Here is a 26,083-nt window from a genome sequence, read left to right on the forward strand (position 1 = left end):
GCGTATAATTTTTCCATATATCACACAGAAGGAGAAAGCGAGTTCATTTACGTTTAAAGTGCAATGTTTACTCTCCTGGCAACACTACCAAATTACCATATATTTTATCAAAATTTGTGTTATTAATATTGTGTGAGCTATTATTGTGGAAGAAGAGAGAGTAATACTACTTTTTAAATTATACGATTAGGAATACATATAACATTCATATTATGCATGTGATACTCTCACGACTAACCAATTTCAATTAGTAACTTATTTATTTTTAGGCAGCCTCGAATGTGTCACATACATCTAACAACAATAGTATGGATATGATAGTACTACTGTTAATTAATTACAATCAGTTTTGTCGTTTTATGTAGATCCACCAGATCTTGTTTTGAAATATGTCAGTTTTTTAAACAAAAATTGGCACGCCAAAATTCGTATAGGTTGATGAACACTACTAAGCTACTATACAACATAACATGAATGCATGTAATTAACTGGTTAAAACCTCACATAAACAGTTATAAGTCATTCTCCATCCCCAAAGAGCATGAACTATTTCCTTTTTCGTCCGTCCCTAAAAAACATGAATTTTCTAATCTTGAAAAATTCAAATAATATATTACCCCTAAAAACATAATTTTATTTATAATTTATATCATTTATGTTTAACAACTTACAGTCTTATGCCATTAATTAGAATAATGTGGATCCCTTTATAAGTCTAGCTTCAATAAAAAAACTTAACAAGTAAGTAAATAAAAATGTGTTTAACATGCATATAAAGTAAAATAAAGTAACGAAAAATGAGGTTATTCATGCACGAGGATACACTTGCAAAAGTAGAATCACTTACCGACCTACCTATTTGTAGATATAGTGCACGAACTAATATGTTTAATTGTATTCAAAAGTGTTTTAATGTAAACTGTTAATTAATTATGAAATAATGAGAATCTCAGTTTTCTCCAGTGTTGGATGGTATATTAATACTAGAATGATTAAGGAAATATCTATATGTTTATTAAAATAACTTTTAAGTTGTTTGGCAAATTATAAATTTTGAGAGATTTATGTATTTGAATAAATTAAGAAGATTTGAAATAACTTACAACAAAATAATAAAATTTGTTCCAAGCCCCTTTTAAAAAAAGCAATTTCACTATCCATATCTGTCTCAAACAATCAAATTTGAATTGACAATAACAATTTGGACACTACAAAGCAAACACTAATCATATTAGTCGAAATAGTGTAACAATGAAAATGAAATTTCATGTATAAAATATTTAATAATACTGTTTAACTTTATTACGTTGTCCCCAAATAAGATAATGTTCTAAATCATCAAAATAAACATATAGATTTCATATTTAACGTGTCAATATTAAACAGAATTATCTTTTTCTTCCCTCGCAGATTTTTTATGGTAGGATTTAATGAAAATCGCTCCAGGTCTGCAGTTTGTGGCATGGGATTTTATGTTTTTTTCCTCTCAATTAATTTTAATTTAACATTAAAAATATAACTTAATACTTATAACTTTAATAAAAAGCATTTAAAGCATTATTAGAATCCAACAATCCATACTCAAACTCTACATTAGTATAATATTATTTTTTTTGAGCCAAGCCCTTATAGTTTTGTTATTGGGATAATATCCAAAAGGTCTCATTCTGAGGAGTATAGATTGCACTTATTTATTGCTCGCATATTTTCTAATATTTCCAATGTAAGATGATTTAAATTCCAACAAAATATATAAAAGTGGATATATAGCGGGTTTCAAATTTTATCAAACCAGTCATTTGCATAAATTTTAGTGCAAATTGCTAAATAAAACACGATAAGTGATCAAATTCTAGTCCCTCACGTAGATTCAAAATCTGAAAAATTAAATTATGAAGATGAAAATTTTACAATTATCTCACCCTCTGTCATTTTTAGTGAAGCATGGGATGATTTGCTAACCAGTTTTAATCATTTTTAGTGAAGCATGGGATGATTTGCTAACCAGTTTTAATCACTTGAAAGTGATATACATTTTTATGTGTAAAATCGACTGACATATCATCTCATATTTTGACGAAAAAGATCCATATGAAATAATTATGAAATTTTAATCATCCAAAAATTACTTTTAGATGTTGCAAAACATGAGATTATCCACAATTTAACCGTTTTCTTGATTTATTTGAATTTGACTAACAAAATCATAGAATACATTGAATTAGAATTTTGTAAAAACATACATCTAAGAAACCGACCACTAATAAATTGCCATGTTTAGCATTATCCTTTTTGTCATCGGCATCAAATTCTTTCTTTATTTCTCACACGTTGGTCCACCACGTCGGCAAGTTATCATTGAAGCATGTTGACATAGATGATAAATCTCAAATCTACACATAGATAAACATTTAAATAGAAAAATTATTTGACACGCATTTTGAACACTAAAACAAGTAACAACCAATGGTTGCGGTAGGTGCACATGCTTAACTAAATGTGGTGGTTCAAATTATGCAATAAAAAATTACCCTTTCCCTCCAAAATCATTAGATCTTAAGACCTTGATACCAATATTATGAAATGAATATTTAAAAAAAAACCAAAGATAAGATAATTTTCGTTAGAATGTAAGTATTTATAAAAAAAGAATAAAGATAATTAATAATTAATAAAATAAAAGAAAGACAAAAAACAAGTAGGCCATAATATCAAATATATAGATAGTGCAAACAACGAATTAGGTTGATGTGGTATTAATTTGTGTATGTAGTAAATCCAAACAAGAAAAGATGGGCCAATTATATTGGACATGAAGAAGTAATAAATTAGCAAAAAGATAGAAAAAAGCAACAATAATAGCAACACAAAACATGAAGGGCATGTGGCAGAGAAGATACATATTTATTGGAGGAGCCCATTTTCCTTTACTAAATGTCGATTATCCCACTACACTTTTTAATTAAAAATATTTATTTTTCTTATTTATCTTTTGACTTTGCTAATAACAACTTAGAACAACCAAATTTTGGTGCAGGTTCACTTCTTTTGTTTATGGAAGCTCCAAATGTAGGGGGATTCATCTTTTTGATTGTTGTAAAGTGTCTCAATTATTAGCCAAAATTAAAATATATTTCTTTGCCCACTTGATGTTGTCTTCCATTATCCCCAAAACCTTATCACTTTAAATCTCCCTTCTCTAATGTTGCCAACGAATCTACGTTTATTCGATTCTCTATTTTCTGCTTCACAATAATGCAATCATTAATCAAGAGAAAATCATAAAGTTGCGAATCATTAAAAAGTTGTCTTTCTAAGTTTCACCCATAGAATTGACCCAACCTCAGTATAATGAAAATGGAAAAAATAATTTATTTGGAAGTAAATTTTAATGTGTTGGAGTATACTCCAAAATATTTCTTCTTCGATTTTTTAAAATTTATTACTACCAAATAGAAAATTCGTTTATCAATCAAGAGATGTGATTAAGTTAATGAAAGGTTAGAGAATCGAACATTAAATTTTTTTAATAATTGGACTGTTTTTGAATGTCCTCGTTATAAATCAAAATTGAGAAAAGAACACTAGTTTATCTAAGTAAGTTTATTTATTCTATAAATTTTATTTTTGTTGCTTATAATTGATGTGGGACACTCAATTTCTCATTTCGGTTTTAATTTTAGGGTGCGCGCTTTTTTCAGGGACAAGAGTGGATAATATATGTATTAACTATTTTTCATAAAATATTTATGATAGACAAATTTCTATTGGCATGATGGAAAAATATTTGTCCTTATTTTCCCATTCCGTTTTCTTTTTTTGACAACAGAATAAAATAAGCTGGAAACCACTAAATTTGAAATAATTAAAATTGGTTATTCACTTATTAAATTCAATTTGTGAATATTAGAGTTTGGGTCTTTTGAGTTTATTTTTTCAGGAAATTTTATTGTTAGATGAATTTGGGAAATTAGTCTTCTGATCTTGTTTTTATTTTTTTTCCATCTATTTGTTCTTTGAGATTAAATTACGTTCCTTTCGTAGATGCAAAACGTAATAAACCCAGCATATAATGTTGTATAAAATTTAATTGAATAAAATGCAAAAATAGTCTCTGGATAATATAAACTACTAGTAGTATATATTTATAGTACTTCATGAAAAACAAATTACATTCGAGATATTTGGACAAAATTTTAATTGATTTGAGATACCTTTCAGTTTTCACACTTTCTTTCGCATTTTGCTCTTTCCAGCCTCAAGGACACTATTGACCTTTTCTTTTCGTCACCTTCTCAATATGTTATACTCCCTCCGTCCGCGAATAGGAGTCCCGTTTTTTCATTTTAGTCCGTCCGCGAATAGGAGTCCCGGTTCACTTTTTCCATATATGGTAATATGGTCCCACCTTCACCTAACTCATTCTACTCACATTTCATTTAAAACTAATATATATATAAGTGAGACCTCTATTCCACTAACCTTTTTCCACCCACTTTTCTAAACATTTCTTAAAACCCGTGCCGCCAAGGAATGAGACTCCTAATGGCGGACGGAGGGAGTATCTTCTATACACGAAAAATGAGGTAAATTTTTAGAAAATGTGCAAGATCAATAGTGTAAATGAAGCAACCTCCAATGTAAATGGAGAGTGAGAGTATGCAAAACATAGGACCATCAAATACTTTCATTACCTCTTCAAATTATTAATTAGACGTGTTGAATAAAATGAAATTGGCAAAAAGTCAACAAACATGGGGCCTCTTCATGACTAGTGGAATTAAATCATAGCATGGCTAAGGGAAATTAAATTGTTGATCTATGCTGTTATTTTTTAAAGAGTAGTGATTTAGAGACATAATGTCTCTATGCCATAATACTTCTATGTCATTTTGCTATAACTATATTTTATATTGTGACTAATTTACCCTTATATCATAATATCTACCATTAAGGAAAATTAAAATCAAACTAAATACATTATCTAAATGACTAAATGCATGTGCATTAATTAGAGATAAACTTGAATCATGCATTAAAGTTATAAATAGATTTCAAAATATTAATTCAGATTATAAATTTATCATTTCAATAGTAGTATTAATTAACACATTATACAACTAAAGTATTATATTTAATTATAAAATAATTCGATAACTTAATATAGTAGTATTGCCATTCTTTCATAGCTTGTTCTTTTATTTAAATATTCTAAAATATACAACAATGAAATCAATTATTTTAGTATATGAAAAAAATAAAAATTAAAACATTTTTCTTATTCAAATTTGAATTGTATAATGAAATAATATAGTTACTATGATTAAGCATTTTTTGCGTTATCGTATTTTTGTGTTATTTCTATAGCTTTTATTACAAATAATTTTTTTTTTAATTTTAATTGACTAGTACTAGTAAGACTCTGTCACTAATATTAAGAATCTAAAGAAATCAAAATTTTGGAACGAATATTCAAATTTAAATTTGTTGCTGATATAGTGAATAAATAAAGAATTCTAATATTTATTTAAAGAAAAAGATAAAATATTAACTGTATATCTTTAAATATACCTTTAAAATGCTAAGTAGATGAACGAAGAAACTTGTGATTATTTTTTTTATCGAGGTTTGATGGTAATGTTTCAAAATTTTAAAAATTACATAAATCAAAATTATGAAAAACAAAAAATTTAAATTATAATATTCTTAGAATCAAAACCGTATTGCTCAATTAGCATCGATATATTATATATCAAATTTAATTTCGTACAATATAGTGAATTGAACTAAGAATTCTAGTAAAAAATTTTGCATCTATAAAATTTTTAATTTTTTATAAAGAAATTATTGTGAATAAAAAGTAGTAACAAAAAGAATAATTTCATCAATATTGAAAATTATTTCAATTTAATTGTAAATTAATTATCAATAAGTTTATCAATATTTTGATTTATTACAGCTTATTAAAATTTGACAAAAAAATTTAATACTTCATTGTGCTAATTATTTTTGAATAATTATTCGATCATCTCATCTAAAGTCAATAAGTTCTAGTTTGATACGTCTTTTATTCACCTGTTAAACATACTATTAATTTAATAAAATTACAATATTTAAAATTATAAAATATGACTCTAAATAAATGTAACAAAAATAATAAATATTAAAAAAGATCATGCATCACAAATGTGTAGGTCCCACATAGTCAAAACAAAATTATATACTCATTATTAGTTCCATGTCCTTAAATAACTAAGCAAATTAATGTAAGGATAATAAAGTATATACACAAAATATAAATTTCTTCAAAAATAAAATTCAATGCACAATTACTATTTTAAGCTCATTATGGTATTATGGCTTGAAGACATCATGTCTCTAAAACATTTTCCTTATTTAAATTCCATTAACTGAAAAAAGTAAATTAGATTCCATATATGGCATTAAATTATTAATAATGATCATTAAATTTTAGTTTTTAGAGTTATAAAAGCCAAAACACTTTGTCCAAAAATCGAATTAATCATCCAGTTAGTTCGATTAGACTATCAAATCAGATATGGTTTGATTTTATAGGACAAACCAACCCCATTTGAGATTCTCTAGTTATTTTGTGGTGTTTCGCTTCCCATTCTTGAATCAAATTTATCAACTTTCTTTAGTTTCACTTTCTTAGTTTGATTTTAGAATTGTTTATCGAATAGGTTTATTGTTAATATTTTTATTTAATTACTTTTATTTGGTCAATAGTTAATTATTACAATTGAGTGTACCAATAGTTGAATTTACAGTTTCTTATCGTTATTTTGGTTGTTAATGTTTGTTTTTTAATAGATAATGTCATATTTTTTTATGAAATTATGAAATTAAGAAAAACTGATGAGAATCGGTTATCCAAAGTGTTTACAATGGATATGATTAGGGCATTGTCAAGCCCATAATACACCACTAGGCCCGGCCAACATAAGGCAAAATAAGAAAGCATGAGGGTACTAAAAATGGGTTGCACGCATAAATAGAAAAAGGCGAAATCGATTTCAAACATGTTCGAGAATTCTAAGATTTAACATTGGTTTCTTTCGGGTGGAAATTTTTTAGTGGATCTCGAGCATGTGAGAGAATTAATTGGCTTCTTTTAGTATCTTTTGGAATTGGGTGGAATTTACCTTTAATAATTGCATGCTTTATACTCCCTCTGTCCCATTAAAAATGCAACGTTTTTCTTTTTAGGTTGTCCCATTAAATATGAAACGTTTTCTAAAATGGAAACAACTCTATCTCTACTTTTTTCATCTCTCTTACTTTACTCTCTCTTCATTAACTCACAAAACAACACTACATAAAATCTTGTGCCGATTCCCAAATGTTTCATTTTAAATGGGACGAAGGGAGTACTTGTATGGTTTTTAATCATTTTAATAATAACTCTTTCAGTCCAATATTACTTATTACTAGAATCCTTTTGATCTATCAGTCCTAATATTTATCACACTTATTTTTCACTATTTTTTTATAATGGATCTCACTATTCACTAACTCATTAAACATAAAATTTATTATAAAATTACTATATAAAAATAGGGCATACATTCCACTCACTTTTTCAACTCACTTTAGTATGACGAGTAATGGCGGACTGACGGAGTAAGAAATATTGTTAGTTGTGATAGGTGAGATGAGCTAGAACATAACTATAACAGTGTCATTAACTTCACTACAAGAAGAAAAAAAAAAAGAAGAAAAAAAAAAAAAAAAAAAAAACTCTTCTCGGCCAAGGTGGTGGCACCTTATGGCATGGGCCGTGTGTAAGGCTTGTAGCCACACATGGTCCGTATCTCGTCACAACCTGTCTCGCCTTCAACACATGTACGCACAGGTCATGCAGTTGAGGTTCACCCTGCGTAGTCCGTGCTTGATCCAACTTTCTCAAATTCTTGTCTCTCTTCAACATTAAACGGGCTGTGCATTTATGGCTAGCGCCACACTATCCGATCCGTGCGATCCTTTCCCACAACACTTGCGTTCTAAATTAGCACCTTTACACCTTATGCCCATTTTTAGGCAGTTTTTCCTTCAAAATTGATCAACATATCAGTTTATTTGGTAGTGTGTCAAATATGCCTATAAAACTAATTCTAATGAAACAAGAATAATAGCTAAATATCACTTAAATACTGAGTTTACCAATTGTGAAAATATTATTTCAGTGACAGCGTCTTCCCTTTGACTGAAACCTGTGACAACTTATCTTGGTTTGAATCTCGGACGGAAACTATCTTCATTATGCTTCATTTTAAAAGACCCGCAATTTTACCAGAATTTTTTTGTTATAAGGGCAATTAGTTGGGGTACATACTTTTTGAATTGAAATAAACTACAGAAATGTCTACTCAAGTCGAAACGATATAAAAAGGCTTAAAAGTAAACGATGAAAAGCAACGAAAGCCAATATTGATACAACCGCAAATTAAAATACAAGGCTGATCGATCGAACAAACAAATTTTTAATTTACACAAACCTACTCTAAAGACAAGGGACCTACATCCTATAAATACACCAAAATAGATCATTGTGTGCCTCACTAACTAAACAAACATGAATAAGCAGTAAATACTCGTATTAGAACGTGACAGTCGGTCTAGTCAAGCCAAAGTTAGTTCACTTCCAGTTTTGTACACATACAAATGTCTGTCTATCCCGCATGACCTTCCAAAGATGCAACATCTTCTTTATCTGAAAGAGAAGAAGATGTTGATCAAGTTCAAATAATTGTCATTCCAACTGTACAACATTTCTCAGCCACACTTGGGAGCGAGGTAATCAGAGTAAGCTCGGCCATACTTACCGTTAAAGTGCTTTTTCTTACTACTTCTCTTTCTGAAGTATTCGCTGAAATTTCTCTCTGGAACAGGGACTAATTTTCCAACCATAGCAAGAGGCCAACTAGTAGACAAAAGGAAAAATTGATAATACAATTATCAGATCTTAGAGGTGAAGTGACTAAACATACACACTAATAACTATAAAGAAAAAAATTATATTCCTAGTGTGAAGTAATGTAGCAGAAAACTCAACCACCAACTAAAATACTGCTAAACTAACCTGATAAAACCAATGGTAAGAGAAACAAGCCACAATTTCCAACTGAGACGAACAGTTGAAGTAAACTTCCCAAGAAAAAATATAATCATAACCTGGAGATGCATAGAGAGAATACAGATGATGTCAAGTTTTCACAACTACACCAGTTGCTATTGTCAATTAGAAAACACAAGTACCTGAAGCACCACTTCGATGCCAACTATCCCCATGAAGAGAATGTTCTTTGTTACTCCTTTCCATACATTGATTTCATCCGGCTTTCGAGCATTAAATTCATTAAAGATCTATCAAGACATTGAAGTAGAAATCAGTAGCAGACACACACAGACACAGATCCATTACTAAAGTACTGAAGTTGACCAAATCAATATATCTTATTTGTAGTTGCCAACCAACAATTTGTGTCTGTAAATAAATCACACTGTAAAGACATGATACTACCAGTTGAATTTGACAACCATCTAAGTGTGTATATGCTGATCAACAGATATACCAATCATCGTAGAAAAATCAGATGGAACTCTCTAGAAATCAAGTGTATATGTAAGCGAACCTATCCTGTGTGGTGAGTTAGTTGCACAGAACCAAGTCCAAGTGCCCCCTTATCTTGTTTTTGTTAAGAATATTAGTATCCCACATCGATGACGTGACATAGTTTAGCTTTAGTCTCTTGTACTACATATATGTGGCCTATGTTGACTAATGAAATACACCTACCGTTCTCTACTATGTCTATATACTTCTCCACATACATCTATGTTTTATTGTTCCACAGTTTTGACACTCAAATCCCATCATTGAATACAACAATTTACTTGCTTCAGGTATCCTTATATAAAAGTAACCTCACCTGGCAAAAGACAAATGCATTGAATATCAATGTATTCTTCACTTTGAAAGCATGATCACTCGTATCATTCTTCAGATTCAGAATGCTCTTTCCACGGAAATTGAGGACCAACAGAACAGTTACTTGATACAAAGCCTAAAATCATTCAAGAAACCAATAATAGAAAATGATTATGTCCCATGTTTTGACACATTAAAGTGCGATTAAGGTGCTGAAATGAAGTAATATTATACCTGTATTAATAAATTCCTCCACATGATATTTGTTATAAGAGGTTCCCTGTATAAAGGCCCTGATCAGTGACTTCACAAAATCAACTATTCCTTCTGACTATAGATGTTGAAGTAAATAACAACTAATTCACATCTATAGATATTACAAGTTAGACTTGACGAATATATTATGAATATAACTGATCTTCTAGAATCCCTTAGCTTAGATAAATACTGATGTTATAGATCGATCATGGAGGATAAGGAACAAAAGAAGGACAAACTTGCAAATTTCCATTGCTTCAGAGACTAACTTTCAAGTTGTCATGATAGAGCAAAAGACCAAAAAAATACATTTAAACCAAGTTTAATCATATCACGGATGGCTTAAAGCGAAACCAGGGGAGGCAAGATGTGAGACAGCTCTGAGCCCCGCTAGCAAGACATCCACAGTTAGATCTTAACATAAAGTTACTACTCGTATTACATATGATTAGTGGACGTATTAAATTAAGAGAACATAATGACACCATTAGTTTCTTTATTTCAAACACACATGAAGTCTAACCTTCTTCCAACAGGAGGTCTTCCCATGAGGTGATCTGTAGGTGGTTCCGTGGCAAGTGCAAGGGCTCCTAGTGTATCCATAATAAGATTTACCCATAGTAGCTGGAAGAATATACTAATAAGCAGATGGGCTAGAACATGGAAAAGTTATGCATAGAAGATACAGTTGGAGAGAGAACTGCACCTGTACTGCATTGAGTGGAACATTTCCAGAGGAAACTGCAGCCGCAACATTGATTACCAGAGCTGCAACATTAACTGTAAGTTGAAATTGTATGAATTTCTGGATATTGGCGTACACAGATCTACCCCATCGGACAACCTGCAATTACTTTACCAGCTGAAGTACCAACATTGTGACATAATATTTGATGCTAACAATTTATTATTTTGTTTAAAGGCTGAAATTCCAAGAGAGAGCAGCTAGAAAAATCATAACAGAGAGATTTGTCTGAGGTAGATATAACATATTCTGTTCCAAAACAGTTTTATGAAAGTTAGCCTGTATGAGAATGTTACTACAAAATTCACTATGCATATCCAAATAGCTAAACAAAGACCGACTAATCAGCACTTAATTAAAAGGCCAAGAGAAGTTAATTGCAAATGATTTTGAAATTAGAAACCTCAAGGGATGAATCTGAGTGTCAAATCCAGACAACACAATTGCATCAGCATACTGTGACACTAAAAACCAACCTTTACTACAGATGCAAAATTATCATCCAGTATGATGATATCTGAACTTTCTTTTGCGACTTCTGTGCCTTGAATACCCATTGCTAGACCAATATCAGCCTACATCAAGACAGAATCGAAAGCATGAAATGGAGTCCATAAAAGTAAAAGAACAAGAAAAAACAGAAATATAGGATGTAATCCTAAATACAAAGAAAAGCAGTTATATGAAAGTTATCCATGAGAAAAATTCAATTTGATTTCTACCAACGAAGAAAATGATCAGTTATCTTTTCCCATTATTTTCTTAAATCTTAATATCAATAGTAAAAAAAAAGAAGAAAAGAGGATCATATTGTTCTAATGACTGCTGATTAATCATCTTAATGAACTGAAACAAATAGAAAAAAAAAAACTTAAGGTTGAATAAGAATATTCAACTAACAAAAGAATGTCCCATTTCTGAGATCCTCGTCTATTTTAAAGGAGACTCCAAAATGGTAGAACAATGAAAATGCTAACCTCATGAAGTGCAGGAGCGTCATTAGTGCCATCTCCAGTCACAGCAACAACATGTTCCTTCCTCCTCAATGCTTGTACAAGCAAGAGTTTGTCATTGGGTGATGACCTTCCCATTACCTATAAGCGAGAATTGTAAATGGTACTTCTCTTCTCCTCTTATACAGAGATCACAAACAGGCATATCTCCTAGCAGCACTATAATTCTCAGCGCTTACCGAAATCCTGTCCGCCACTTCTAATCTTTGTGACTCAGTCATGTTACGAAATGTCTTTCCTTCAATTAGATTGGGCTCTGTAGCATCTGCATTTGACCCTAATATCCCACACTCTAAGGCTATTGCTCTGGCTGTTTGAAGATTGTCCCCAGTGACCATCCGTACCTATAAATAAACCAATCATCTCAAATGAACAATACCAACATGATTGCAATAGTTTATAATACAAGTTTATGCATGCATGGTTCCCTGCAGGGAATAAATAAAACAGAAACAATATAAGTTATATAGCAATGAACCCCAGTTTACGTAGGGAAGTCCCCATTTCAACACGTATCTGGTCGGGAAATGTTCGCACAGTTCTAGTGGCCATTTGGATTACAAATTAAGCATTCTAATACTAATCAACTCAAAAGAATTATTAAAAGAAACTATAAAAATATGAAATCCAAATGCACAAACCCTATTCAAATATACCAAGTCACACAGGGAAAAAAATACTAGATAAAAACTCTAGACGCACTTAGGTAAGGCAATCATTTGGCGAACCAAACAATTTGGCATAATGTAAAAAACAGATTGCTCCAATTGAATGCTGGACTACAGATTTGAGTTACAGACCAGCATGGCCAGTTTTAGAGCTATAAATATCTTTCAAGTTTGAATCAACAAAAATTCAAATGGTCAAAACCCCCAAGGCTTCTTCTAAAACAATTCTCCAGTACAAAGAAAAGGAAAATGTGGAACAGGCTCAGAGACCCAGAAATCGTAAAGACATGAGAAAAACGAACTAGCCAAAGAAACAGTCTGAGGAACACACAATACTCTACATGTGTGTAAATGATGAATGTACACACCTTGACGCCTGCATTAACACAGAGTTGAACTGCATCTCGTACCCCTGGCCGACAAGGATCCTACAATATACACACCATGAAGAACAAATAATTTTAATTAAAAAAGAGGCATAGAAAAAGGTATTTACCATAAGTATGGGAAATAAGGAGTAATTTATATCACAATTGCATAAGATGCCGGAGACGGGAAACTGACGTTAACCACATGGGAGGGGGGTTGAGGGTGGGAAAAAAGTCAAAGAACCAATGAACCAAAAAGGCCAAAGAACCAATGATCACTTCACTTCAGAGTCAAGTAATAAAGGAGAAAGATGGCGTGCAACAGAGTATCCTACATTCCTACTAATGCAATCCCTTCTCTTTCCAACATGTTAAACTAACATTAGTGAAAAACCATCACCCAGTCAATTTATTAAATGTACACAAATGATTACTCAATAAGCTGTACTCAAATAATTAAAACCTTCTAGTCCTGAAATGTAACTCAAGTACTCTGCAGAATAAAAACAATAAGTAAAATTCTCAAAATATATTCAGTCCACCAATAAAATTTAACTTATTAAACTCATACTAGAGTTGTTAGTTTCCTTAGTGTGATACTGTTGCGCATAGATTAAGCTTCCCACAGATACTTTACAAGCAACCAAAAAAAGTGATTGGAAGAAGCAGACTATTTTGTCAAATGTCTTTCAGTTTCCAGCATGTTCGGCTGATAGTGGCTCACCGGCTCAAAGACCACCTTTGGTGAAGGCAGAATACGCAATTAATTTTTTAGCTAAGATTTCTAGTTATGGTACCCATGCACAAACACCAGATGAAAATTAATATCTAAATTTCATATGCATTGTTTAGGAATGCTGGTTCATATATTTTTCATTTATTTAAGAAAAAATTCAGATAATGTTGTAGATGTCAATTGACGAACTGACAAACCCAATGTTGATTGTTAGAGTAGAAAAACACCTTGATCCCAACGATAGCAAGTAAGATTAGGTCTCCTTCAGGTAGCTGCCAATTTTCCAGTTCCTCCTCAGTAGTTGGAACCTCATCCATTCCACACGTTCTGTAGGCAATAGCTACACAACGCAAACTTTCTTTAGCCATATCTTCTATTGCTTCTCTGAAAAGTGAAAGCTGCAGGAATATACATCAAATATTCACATGTAAGATTCAAATGATATTAAAACATAAAAACAAATGAACAAATCATTGAGGTCAAGATTTTAAGCCCAATAACTTCATCAGCTTTATGTTTGCCTAATAAAACTCTACTATAAAAATAACTATCATTGGAGCAGACCTTGTCTTCATCCATCTCGACTACATTATCATCTGCATCAATGTAGTGGGTACAGGATGCAAGGACTATTTCTGCAGCACCTTTCCAGTGCACACGGATCTCAGAATTTGACTGCCAATAATTCAAAACAGCTATAAATTGGTTTGCTAGGAAAGAATATATCAAGGATCGAGGAAATGATTTCTAAATGAGCAAGTTGAACCAGTTGAAGACATGGAAAAAGTAAACCCTCCAAAGTCCAAACAGAATATTGTGTACCAGTTTTAGGGCGACACCACCTCGCTTTTTCTCTGAGTTAAACGGGAAAGCATGAATTATGGCAGAATCTGATCGAGAGGCACCAAAATCCATTCCAAGCTAAGAACAAATCAACAAACAAGGCGAATAGAAATTACAACCAATAACAAGAAGACATGTGCAAACTCGGATAAAAACAAACACAAAAATGAAAGGAGACAGAACAGTCACACTACATTTACTGCCCATTGCAGAATAGCCTTTTCTGTTGGTGATCCAGAAATTTCCATAGCTCCACCCTATTGGAAAACAGTAACAGATAAGCACTCTTCATTCATAAACATGAATATTGGTTTAACATATACTACTGAAAGGCTAATTCATCCTTAGGCAGATGAACAGAAAAGCTTCAAATGCTTAATACTGTGGGCTTTACTTTGTAAAAATATAAGCAATCATATGCCACTCCAATACTCTTTAATAGATACCTCAGTTAAGAAGACACTTCCAGTGGTATTTTGAGCAATGCCCTCAATAAGCAAAGAGATCATCCTCGGAGGAAGCAGAGACTTGTTGTCAGGTGAGTCTGTTTTTTTCCCACAAACATAGGCCTCAACTACCGTCATCTGGAAATAAAATAACAAAGATAAGCAAGCAACTTTACGAATCAAATAAAGTTACGCAACAAATTTTTTACTATAAAGCTAGAGCAACTGACTCAACACTAGACCTACAGGCTACAACAGAAAATTCGGAAGCATATAAAGCGGGCTGAAAAGCACCTGGTTCAGTGTCAAAGTCCCAGTTTTGTCACTGCAAATGGTGGTGGCAGAGCCCATTGTTTCACAGGCTGATAGCCTCCTAACCTGCAGTTCAATTGTTAGTGTTGCTCTGCATAACAATGAAATAATTTTAGATAAAAGTAACTAAACTATACATACCAATGCCTTATCAGCCATCATTTTTTTCATGGAATAAGCAAGCCTGCAAGGCAAATGCAAATTAAAGAAGTCAAGAGGTAGAAAACAGTTGAGTGTGTAGTAACAATTGCTTATGTGTAGTGCTGTGTCAAAGGATTCAAGGAAGCACCAAAAAGATTGTTGGTGTTACAATGAATAGCGTATTAGCATCAAAGAAAAGGTAGGTTGAATTATATGATCTCAACGATACTTTCAGTAAAAAATATAGACATTTTCTTAGGGATAATGAGAGTGAGTTACAGAGAACTAGTTATTCTGTATGATATCTGTCAAGAAAAATCTGCATAATCATAAGCAACGGACCCATAAGATAATGCATAATAAGATATACTCACGTCAGGGTAACAGCCAATGGAAGACCTTCTGGTACAGCAACAACAACAATGGTCACCTAGAGTTAAGTCCAGATTAGTGAAGTATCCACAGATAAGCATAAGCTGTCCTGTGACTACTTCAAATAATAATTAGCGGATTACATACTGCAACAGTGAAAATTTTGATAAATCCATCGACCGCATCACCGACTTTCGTTTTCCCAGCTATAAATTGTACCGTGCCATCGGGGTCCTTCGTGTTCCCAGTAAAAAATCTAGCAGTTCATAAAAGGTTAATTTACTCTAGACCTATTGAAAATATAATGAGAGTAAGCAATTCATTACTCAAAACCCCAACTCTGACACCCCTTCAGTAACACAACTACCTGACCACAAGGATTATAAGAACTGCTGCAGCCACTGCAAGTCCAACCATTCCAATAAATGTGGCAACCCCATTTAGTCGTACCTAGAGAAGTAACAAGTAACCCTTGGCATCAAAATATGACCATTAGGCATTCGTGTGAAGGTTCAAAGATCCCAAGAAAAATTAACCTGCAATGGTGTTTCTTCACCATTATCCTCTGATATGCTCGCCATAAGTAAACCCCACTCTGTGTTTATGCCCACGCTTGTTACCTGGAAGATAAGTAGAAAAATCAGCTGATATAAAAGAGAGTGTATGCACATAGTCATACTGTGAAGAACAGTTCATCATTACAATCTACAGAGTGTGGCTCCTATGTCTCTATGCATTAGTTTGTAACCATTTTATAAGTTGCAACATATAGGAATGCTGTTAGGAAAAGAATTTCAAGAAACGAGTATATGCGCTAGCAATAAGAATTTCTGTTAGAAACAAGGTGAACATAAAACCTCTCAGGATGAATTTCAAGGAAACGATTCATTATAATTGTAATCACTGCTATGTATTCATTTACCAAATAATGGAAGCTAAATACACAATCCATCAAATCATTGAATGAATATGTCACAAGAAAATATGCACAAAAATACCCCAAAGGAAAAGCCAAATAAACAAACAAACTAAAATTATCATTATCCAGGATTTATAATATAGTTATACAAATGCACAAATATGTAACCAATGTTCGCAATTACTATGCAACAATACATAGTAATTGCTGAAAATGAAAAATAAGACACCAAAGGTTTCAATATTAATATAGCTGATAATTCTCCATTAGTATCACATATTATCTTATCTTATGGATTCAACAGCGAAAATTCCTAATTAGACTGGAGGCGATGAAAGTAATATTACCAGCATGGCACCATACCCATCAGCAACCTTGCATCCTGACATAAGAAAAGGTGATCTAGTTGGGTCCTTGTGTACCTAATTCCACATTTAATACGTTAGAATATTAACACAACAGCGACCAGCAATTGCAGCTGTTGATGTAATTAACTCACAATTTTACTTTCCCCAGTCATACTGGATTCATCAATTGAGAGAGAGTGGCCAGAGATGACCAGTCCATCAGCTGGAACCTGTATGCATAAAAGCAATGGCTATAGTGAAGTTCCTGAACATTCTTGCATATTCAAGAATTGAGTAATCAAAATGCATCTCAGTAGCTTTTGCGTTTGAAAAACTGGTCGACACAGTATGAAGGAAAATATAACTCTACTAAAATGGCTTCAGAATGAAATACATCCAATCAGACCCAAGGCATTTTGCTGCCTACTATGAGAAAAGTGAGACTTGTTATTTAACCAGCCTACTATGAATTTCTATTTCTAGTTTCAGCCAATGATGTCAATATGCAACCACATCCTTCTTCATATGCAACTGATTGGCATGCTAAACTTGACCAAAAGAAAAAAAGTATGTGATCATTTCTCTCAAACAATAAACTGAAAAGGGAAATATACTAGTAGTAGTATATTTTATCCTTTAAGGTGAGGAGTAAGAAAGAAGAGAGTGTTTGAAGTGTATTACTACCTGATCACCAATTTTGAGAGGCACAACATCACCAACCACTATATCAAATATTGAAACCTTAATTCTGCGCCCACCCCTGACCACCTGGAAACGGTTACCAGAAAATGTAAGAAGAAAACAAAGGAATACATGTATGACCTACTTCATTGTACATACCTCCATTTGAATGTTTTGTTTCTCCTCATTTAAGTTTTGAAATTGTAGAGACTGCCTGTAGTCGCTTACGGCTGCAAAAATTATGGACATCTAAAAAGTCACTAGCAGCAAAGACATTGAACAGAAATTGTCAATCATCTAATGAAACCTGAACTCAGAATGAACTTCAATTAAATATAGTAGTAGACATTTTGACTAATCAAACCAATTTTTAACTTGTTAGCTTTCATTGTGAACTAGCAATAGCATCCATTCAGTTCATTTGTGTTCTTTTACTCTTTCTTGTTCAAAGATAATCCCAGTTCTCTTGGAATCAAGATTTTTATCATCACTGGATCTCAGAAATTTATTAATTTTATGTTATGGAGCAACTTCTTGTACTCACTTTTGAACAGAAAATTCAAATGAACAAAAATTGTTCTCTATCTGCATTTAAATTATTCGTAAAGCATAGCACATTCAGACCATGCACTTAAATGAAATATTCAATCAACAAGTAAGTTGGCGATACCAGTAAATATGATGACTATGAGAACAGCCATGGCAATGCTCCCTCCATCATACCAACCTTCTTTTATACCCTACAAAGTACAAAGTACAAATTGCAAGATTGAATATCTTAATATAAATTCCAGGAGCATGAAAACTACATCCACATCAAAAGCATTATTTTGTGTTCATGTTATTGAATAAAGCTTACAGGGATTAATAATGTTTACAGCTACCAAGTACCAAGCTAACAATTAACCATAGTTCCAGGAACTCCATACATTCAGGTAAATGTACGTAGAAGAAAATGTGGTACACTATGTTACATCTTTTGGGTTCTCTAATCTGTACCTGGTATGCTTTCATTAATCTTTTGTTCAGGTGAACTCTAGTTTCGTTGGCATACGAATTTTTAATTCATAATGTGATAATTTATTACTAACTTTCATGTTTATATTTATTCACAACATAGTTATAAAATGACTGTTTTAAAAACTGAAAGTTTTTACCCGAATTCTTGACCAAAGACTTTTACAATTAGCTACAGAGTTCATACTCTGATTATATATAACATGGAATATTTAACGTGATCCAAAGTTGAAAACTCAGGCCAAACTAAACCTGTATTGCACTCATATGAAATCATGAACAAGTTATGCTCCCCATGACCATACCTCAGTCTTTATGCCTAGTGCTAGCGAAGCAGCTGCAGCAACCATCAAAATGATGAGCGTTGTATCTCGACAAGCTTCCCAGACAAACATCTGTATGTTGTATGGTAAAGAATATTATAAAAACTGCCTATGAGGCCAATGAACTAATCTTTACCATATACATGATACAGAAATGCTGGAATTAATCAATGTTCACCCAGAAACTTCGTCCTTTTTTTCGAGGATATGTGTTTGATCCAAAAGCTTTCTTTCGCTCTATAAGGTCAGCCTCATCAGCAGTGACACCTTTCTCCACATTGCACTTTAACTTCTCAGCCACTCCTTTAACCTAATCCAGGATATACGTAAGGATTTAATAATGGAAGTCAGGCAGATAAGAAGCTATTTATTAGATGCTATGACAGTGAACTTACCCCTCCGCTTTGCTGCAGAAATGAGAGATCATGCTCCCTGGACATAGCAACCAGTTCCTCTGAGCTAATACCAAATTCACCCACTCGAGTTGGACTTGATGGTAACTTTGCAGGAGTTGATACTAAAAATACAGAAATGACATTATCAAGAACAGGCTATTAGAGCTTCATAATAGAAAAGACAACATCAAAGAGAAATTACCATTCAGTCCTGTACCAGCTTCTTGGAAAAGAACAGCAGCCTATTCAACAAATTATTGATTAGTGAATGAAAATAGGCAGAACATTCAAATACGAATAAGAAATATATAAGTACCCTAACGACTTGAGCATGCATCCTAATCTTAGCAATCAATTCCTTCCTCTCCTCTTCTTTCTTCAAATCCAACGTATATCGAAATCTCCGAGATGCATTCAGCACAAGAGCGGCTTGCTGGAAAGCATAGCCAGATAAATCAGTTGCAGAGATTTGAATACAGGAATAGTAATTCATGAGTTTTCAGTAATGTGATCATCAACTTACCCGCCAGCGACGCAATTTGTCGATTGGAGCACGTTTTGTGCGCACAATAGAGAAAGGAGAGCCCGCGTCGTCGTCGTCGTAGTCATAGCGGCTGCTGCCGCCGGCTTCGGGGTCGTTGCGGTGGCGCCTGTACGGCGAGCCTTGCAATTCGTCCTTCATTAATCTGTCGTAGGAGAAATGATACCGCTATTTATCTCAAATCTCATTAACTATCTCTACACACAGAAACAAACAGTTGAATGCCATCGCAACCTTGGCGACATTCTCCTAATTTGATTCAAATTAGACACTGCTACTGCAACAGCAGCAGCAGCAGCAGTATTATTGGCATTTAGCAATACTACTACTAGAATTGATTAACTCATAAAATTTTGAATAATTTTTCATTAGATCGTAGCGAAATCACCTGAAAATAGGTTTGCAGGTTGAAGAGTTGGCGGAAAGAGGGAGAGGAATAGTGGAAACGAAACTTCTCCTAGCAGTTTCTGGCGAACTAATTTTGAAAGTTCTTTCGTTTTCTTTTTATTCTTTTATTCTTCCGAAATGGATATACTCCAGAAAAGAGTGCCAATTTTTATTTTTTTTTGTGAGAACTGAAAAGTGAGTACATCATGTCACATAATGATAGTGTTATGATGAATAAACATTAGATTAATTTAAAAGACCATAAATCTTGTGCGGTGAATCGGTTGGTTAATGTCTTGGTGAGGAACACCTAATGTTTGTGTAGAATCTAGAAAGACATATGCCATTACATGCATTGCACCACGTTTCAACTCAACATCTTCCTCTCTTCACACGTTATTCAATTTCTATATGTTAAAGTGTAACAAAAGTAAAACCTATCACTTACGAAGTCCATTCTAATTGAATACTTAAAAGTTAATGTGATCACTTTCGAATTTTGTTTCTAATCATCTTATTCCCTACTCGTAAATTAAAGTTGCATGTTTTGTGGTTTCCTTAGTTGATTGATATACTGTTTATCTTTGCTTAAGGGACACGGAACTTGAAAAGGATGAATTGGAATGTGTTCGTGTTTAATTCGCCCCTTATTCTTCGATTTATCATGTAATCATACTTGTGTGGATTCTTCTCCAATAAAATGAACCCAATTCCAAACGGCCAAATAATATTCAAATAAAGCTGACCTGTCCTCTCCACTCGTCACCAATGTAGATGCTTCTCTGTGTACGCGACACGTGGATAACTAAATATACAACTGCGTGTAAATTATGACAGAATAATATACTTATAAATTTAATCATGTAAGATGCATTTTTATCAAGTATAGTACTAGTATATTATTTTATTTTTTTAAGATATCATCATACTATTTGAATTTATTTTATGGAAGAGCCTACTTTCAAGATTGAAAAACGGTTGTCCGGAGAAAATTATTCCCATTCGAGACATGTACGTAAAAGCAAATTAATAACACAAAATTATTGTCTTCATTTTAAAAACTGAATCCACAAAAATATTCCTTCCAAAAAACATTTGTAAAACTGAATCCAGAATAAACATACATAGAGTCATAAATTAATCTAATTCCAAAATATAGGAGCTCCACTTTGTTTCTTCACAATGTAATACGCCACCAGAATAACATATAGTAACAAATGTTTTAAGAAATGGATATAATTAATCGAAAAAGATAAATAATTAATGGAGTACTAGACAAGATTAGATAAGAAATTATTGAATAATAGGATATTATAATGAGTATTATGTATGTACTATGCATGTATCTCCAAATCAATATCTATAAACACGATATATAATTAATATTTAAATTTTCTCACCAATTGACTGCGAATTAATGATGGTCGACGTCTTCAGTAGCAGCGGCAGATGCACACTCAATTCAGATGAATATTTGTTGATGAAGAAGTTAGTATGATCCGTGGACATCAGAGCTACATATAGGAATATCTCCTTTTGATTTGTTTAACTAATTAAAGCAGAATATAGCTTTTTTTCAAAGTATATATTTTGCTTCGATTACAAGAAAGGCATAGTTGATCATGCTCCATATTTCAACATAAAGATCACACATTACTATCTATTTAACTTACTAAACGTGCAAGACACATTATTTCAACTTTATGTACTACTAGTAATTATATGTAATTGTAGACTTGAACGCCCTCTATGGTAACCGCGGTCTCGCCCACAAGAAGATGAAATGTGTGTGTCTCAGGGCACCACCGCTCAATTAAGATATTGATCGATCTCTTTTGACTTTGGACAAGCCAACATTTATATAAGTCCTAACATACGAGTGCATAGATAAATTCCTTTTTTCGTCATATTGCCAAATAATGAAAAGACTCAAGATTTGGGCTGAACTTATAACGAGATGTGCTCGCCCCGGAGATACAACACCGAAGGATTTTGGGGCCACAGTAACATTCACATGCCTTGTGAGATGAACTCACCACAATCTTAAATTGCAAAATAAAACACAATTGCTCAACATTACAAAATTTGCCAAATATATTATCCTAAATTGTTCAACATCATATAACTGAATCAAAATAAAAAAACAACCAAATTGCTAATCAATAGCCAAATTCACAATCTAGACACAAACTCTAAATTTATCTAACACTCAAGTTGAACATACATGCAAATGAAATAAGATGCAACATGTACAAAATATTAACTACTCCATATACCAATTATAGAACAAAATATACATTAAAAGCTCGAAACAATTCATTATGAATGAAGAATTTGCGAAAAATTACATGAAGAGGGGATGAAAAAAACAACGCCCTAGAGATAGGGCATAGACGAGCACAACTAGCCGATTTTTTAAAATTTTTTTATAAATATTCTATTCCCATTTCATTTTTTTTCTATTATGTTTTTCTTCAATTCATTTTGTTGTTATTTTTGGTGTTTTTTTCTTGGAAGGGCTAGGACATTGACTAGATTGTGGTAAAGACCATGAGAAATTTTTGGTTAGCTATTGCTATGGAAATCCCACACAGGATAGGATAGTATTTTTGGCGGGAAAATGGCATGACTGCAATTTCTTTCAACTTTTCAACTCGTTGAACCCTAATCCCCAAATTTGTCTCAGCAGCTGCCTGCAAGCATTCACCCACAGCTACCGGATTTGACCCCCTCAAAACCCTAATGTCTTCCCAACCACGAAGAGATGGTGGCCCAGTCCCCCAATTGGCCGCAGATGAACAAGAAGTGTTGAAACTAGAAGAAGAATTAGAGGAAATAGCTCAAAACTTACTCGACTACCGAATCAATCTTTCGGGACAACTTAGCTCCACCATCTCTTCTCTCCTTGAATCGCAAAGGCTACTTCTTCCAGATCCAGTCGCGGATGCCCAGGGTTTGTGAATTATTTCTTCGTATATATCAGGCACTCTCGCACTTATTATGTAATTTAAATGTTTTCATTTTCTTTTAGATACCCTTATTAGATGTGGGAGTTATGCTTTTTGAATTTAAAAACAATAAGACTAATGAGTTCTGTTTAGCTGCAAAAAAAGACTTGAATTTGACTGTAACACTGATTCTGGCCGTTGTTTTAGAGGTTTTGGTGTTATTGAAGTTTTCTCTATAATGTTTTATTTTGCCTGATTTTTTCAGTGACCAGAAGTATGTTGTTCACCAATCATTTCATGGTAAAATGTAAAGAAGACACTCTTTCAATAGATAGCAACCTCTATAATATTTCAAGTAGCTCTTTTTGGGAGTGAATTTAAATGTATAATATGCAAGAACATAATTGTAATGAATTGTTTGCTGCAGATGCTGTTAGAAATGGCTACTGGTTAGGCCTTTGTGCTATCTATCTATTTCTCTTGGTCTTAGGCTTAATTCTTTTTCAGCTTCGGATTTAGTTTGTAAGCTCTGGTGATGTTGAACAAGTCTGCAGAGTTTTTTAATTTCTTATTTCTTGCATTAGAGAATTCTTTCATGAAGTATTCTTTATTTCAGTAGAGCATCGTTGTCTTTTTGTGTCATGATTTCATAGGGTTGGGCTGCTCTCCCCCCCACTCTCCTTATAAACTCCTTTGCTTTTACATAAAAGAGACACAGGAAGCATATACCATCTGCAGATTCCATGCACGGGTGTCTTATTTGAAGTAGCTCTCTTGAGAGTTTAAATGCATAATCTCCAAGAACACAGTTATAATAAATTGTTTGCTGTAGGCACAAATGTAGTATATGAAATCTGTAGTTCATGTTTCAACTGACCTATCTCTTCCCTCTTTTGCATCCTTTTTTTGGTCAATGTTACATATATGGAATTTGAGATGAGATTCACAATAGAAGTGTAAGTGATGCTCTCCACCTTCTATCCGCTTACAGTATATACCAATTTTCTGGTCCCGTAAGCATGAGTGTTGTGTGTCAATCTTGTCCTTGATCTTGGGAACCCTGTTGCAACATCTTCATTGAAAATAATACTAGCAGTTATGATCATAATTGCATCTGTAGAATGTAGAAATATTGCTCATATATGCCATTGGTAAATTTCGGGTCACCTAAAGCAAATTTATATGTGTATGCAAGCTTTATGGCTTATGTCTTCTTCATCCGAATATTAGAATTTTCTTCATAATTGTTCTTCAATACCTAAGGTTTTCTTGCTTGCACAGGTCTGATGAGAGATACCGCAGGCCTTCCAGTTATGGCAGATTCAGACGAAACTGAGAAACTACAACTACTCAAACAGAAAATCTCAAGTAATGCCTCTGCAATGCCTGTCGTCTTGAATAGGTTGAAGGAATATATGGCCAGAATCGATGCCTTGGACTCTTCCAACATGATTATCCATCCTGCTTTTAAAATGAAACAAACCAGTTGATATAGTTATGTACTGGATTCCCCTTTGTGTTGATCTTTATTTTACATGTGTGTTTACTAAGATGTATGTTGATGACGAACTTGATGTAATCAGCTGAAACCTGAAAGCATCGAATTACGTTGAAATTTAGAAGGATGGCTAAGGAGGAAAGAAAAGATGGCTTGTTTGCTTGAACTGCGTCTTGTTGGTGACTTGGTTCCCTTCCAACCTATAACATCAGATTAGTCTGTTCGTTATACATAATTTTTTTACTAACCTTTTAATGGATTTTTGATTTATTGTCATTTTCTTCTTCTCCCATACCTGCACCAAATGCAACCAAACAAGAGAAATAAAATGCTTACCCTGTCTCAATCTGCTTGTAAAGCCCACTAGCTTGAATTCCATAGTTTGGGCTCAAAATAAAACCAAACACCCCCTTACTATAATTATTTTAGGATTAATTATAACTTTCTAACATTTTCAATTTATAATCTCAACTTTGACATAATTTTTATACAAACCAAACTTTCAGCATTTTCAATTTATAAGATCAGTTTTGAAGTAATTTTTGTGTAGCCTTGAACTTTTAGCTCTTTTAGTTTATAGCTTCAATTTTGATAAATTTTCAATTATAGCCAGGTAAAAAAGTTTGGCGCCAAAAGTGTAAGTCAAATGATAGGTAAAATGAGGTGGATATTCATTAGAAAATAACATGAAAAAAAACAACTTATTTATTTATCATGAATAATATTGTTGGCAGCCAGCTAATGGCTATCTCAGCAAACATTGCCTTTTGTGAATGCACCAATTACCAAAAAACAAAAGAAAATACATCATCCCCTCAGTCCTCACATGCACTAACCTGGATCACTAAACACACTATATTTATTCCTACAAAAATAATATGTTCATTGAAAAGTTTATATTATCTGATAATACTGTATTTATTGGCATCCTTTCATGCACGCTATGGCCATGGCAATTGGCACCCACCAATTATTGATCAGGTATTGACAACTTTTCATATACTGTTTATATTTAGGTCATCCACGATGGGAACGATGGTTAAATCACGGACGATGCGACGGACGCGCGTTTTCGGTTATTTTTTTGATACCTCTCACTTTTCACTTCATTTTTCACTCCTTTCACTCTCACAAATTCACACTGCATTTTCTACATTTCAAACAAAATGAATC

The 26,083-nt window shown here is 32.9% G+C and overlaps 2 protein-coding genes across 5 annotated transcripts; one reads left to right on the top strand and one right to left on the bottom strand.

The window, feature by feature from the left end:
- Positions 1 to 8,429: 8,429 nt before the first annotated feature.
- Positions 8,430 to 22,006, bottom strand: LOC125212658 (calcium-transporting ATPase 10, plasma membrane-type-like). Of its 4 annotated transcripts, none has more exons than XM_089067769.1 (36): positions 21,865 to 21,974; positions 21,211 to 21,269; positions 20,060 to 20,222; positions 19,853 to 19,969; positions 19,739 to 19,778; positions 19,537 to 19,658; positions 19,320 to 19,451; positions 19,124 to 19,213; positions 18,472 to 18,541; positions 17,961 to 18,031; positions 17,805 to 17,888; positions 17,273 to 17,350; positions 17,121 to 17,195; positions 16,391 to 16,474; positions 16,222 to 16,304; positions 16,002 to 16,110; positions 15,857 to 15,912; positions 15,483 to 15,525; positions 15,324 to 15,407; positions 15,030 to 15,167; positions 14,778 to 14,840; positions 14,563 to 14,661; positions 14,305 to 14,415; positions 13,968 to 14,138; positions 13,005 to 13,064; positions 12,148 to 12,312; positions 11,933 to 12,049; positions 11,432 to 11,530; positions 10,917 to 11,054; positions 10,734 to 10,834; positions 10,187 to 10,232; positions 9,954 to 10,088; positions 9,280 to 9,387; positions 9,104 to 9,195; positions 8,847 to 8,944; positions 8,430 to 8,734 (listed from the first exon to the last, which is right to left on the bottom strand). In XM_089067769.1, the coding sequence occupies exons 3-36, from the start codon at positions 20,216 to 20,218 to the stop codon at positions 8,694 to 8,696; spliced, it is 3,279 nt and encodes a 1,092-aa protein (XP_088923895.1). In that variant the 5' UTR covers positions 20,219 to 20,222; positions 21,211 to 21,269; positions 21,865 to 21,974; the 3' UTR covers positions 8,430 to 8,693. The 4 variants fall into 4 exon arrangements, with proteins under 4 accessions (XP_088923895.1, XP_088923897.1, XP_088923896.1 ...); XM_089067771.1 differs by having other exon boundaries at positions 21,211 to 21,281; positions 21,865 to 21,936; XM_089067770.1 differs by lacking the exon at positions 21,211 to 21,269 and having other exon boundaries at positions 21,865 to 22,006.
- Positions 22,007 to 22,996: 990 nt separating this feature from the next.
- Positions 22,997 to 25,076, top strand: LOC125212858 (uncharacterized). Its single transcript, XM_048113135.2, has 2 exons — positions 22,997 to 23,417; positions 24,694 to 25,076. The coding sequence occupies exons 1-2, from the start codon at positions 23,207 to 23,209 to the stop codon at positions 24,900 to 24,902; spliced, it is 420 nt and encodes a 139-aa protein (XP_047969092.1). The 5' UTR covers positions 22,997 to 23,206; the 3' UTR covers positions 24,903 to 25,076.
- Positions 25,077 to 26,083: the final 1,007 nt, after the last annotated feature.

The sequence above is a fragment of the Salvia hispanica genome, chromosome 3 (genome assembly GCF_029641045.1).
Source record: "Salvia hispanica isolate PSC_SH4W2 chromosome 3, Shi_PSC_v1, whole genome shotgun sequence".
Taxonomy (NCBI): domain Eukaryota; kingdom Viridiplantae; phylum Streptophyta; class Magnoliopsida; order Lamiales; family Lamiaceae; genus Salvia; species Salvia hispanica.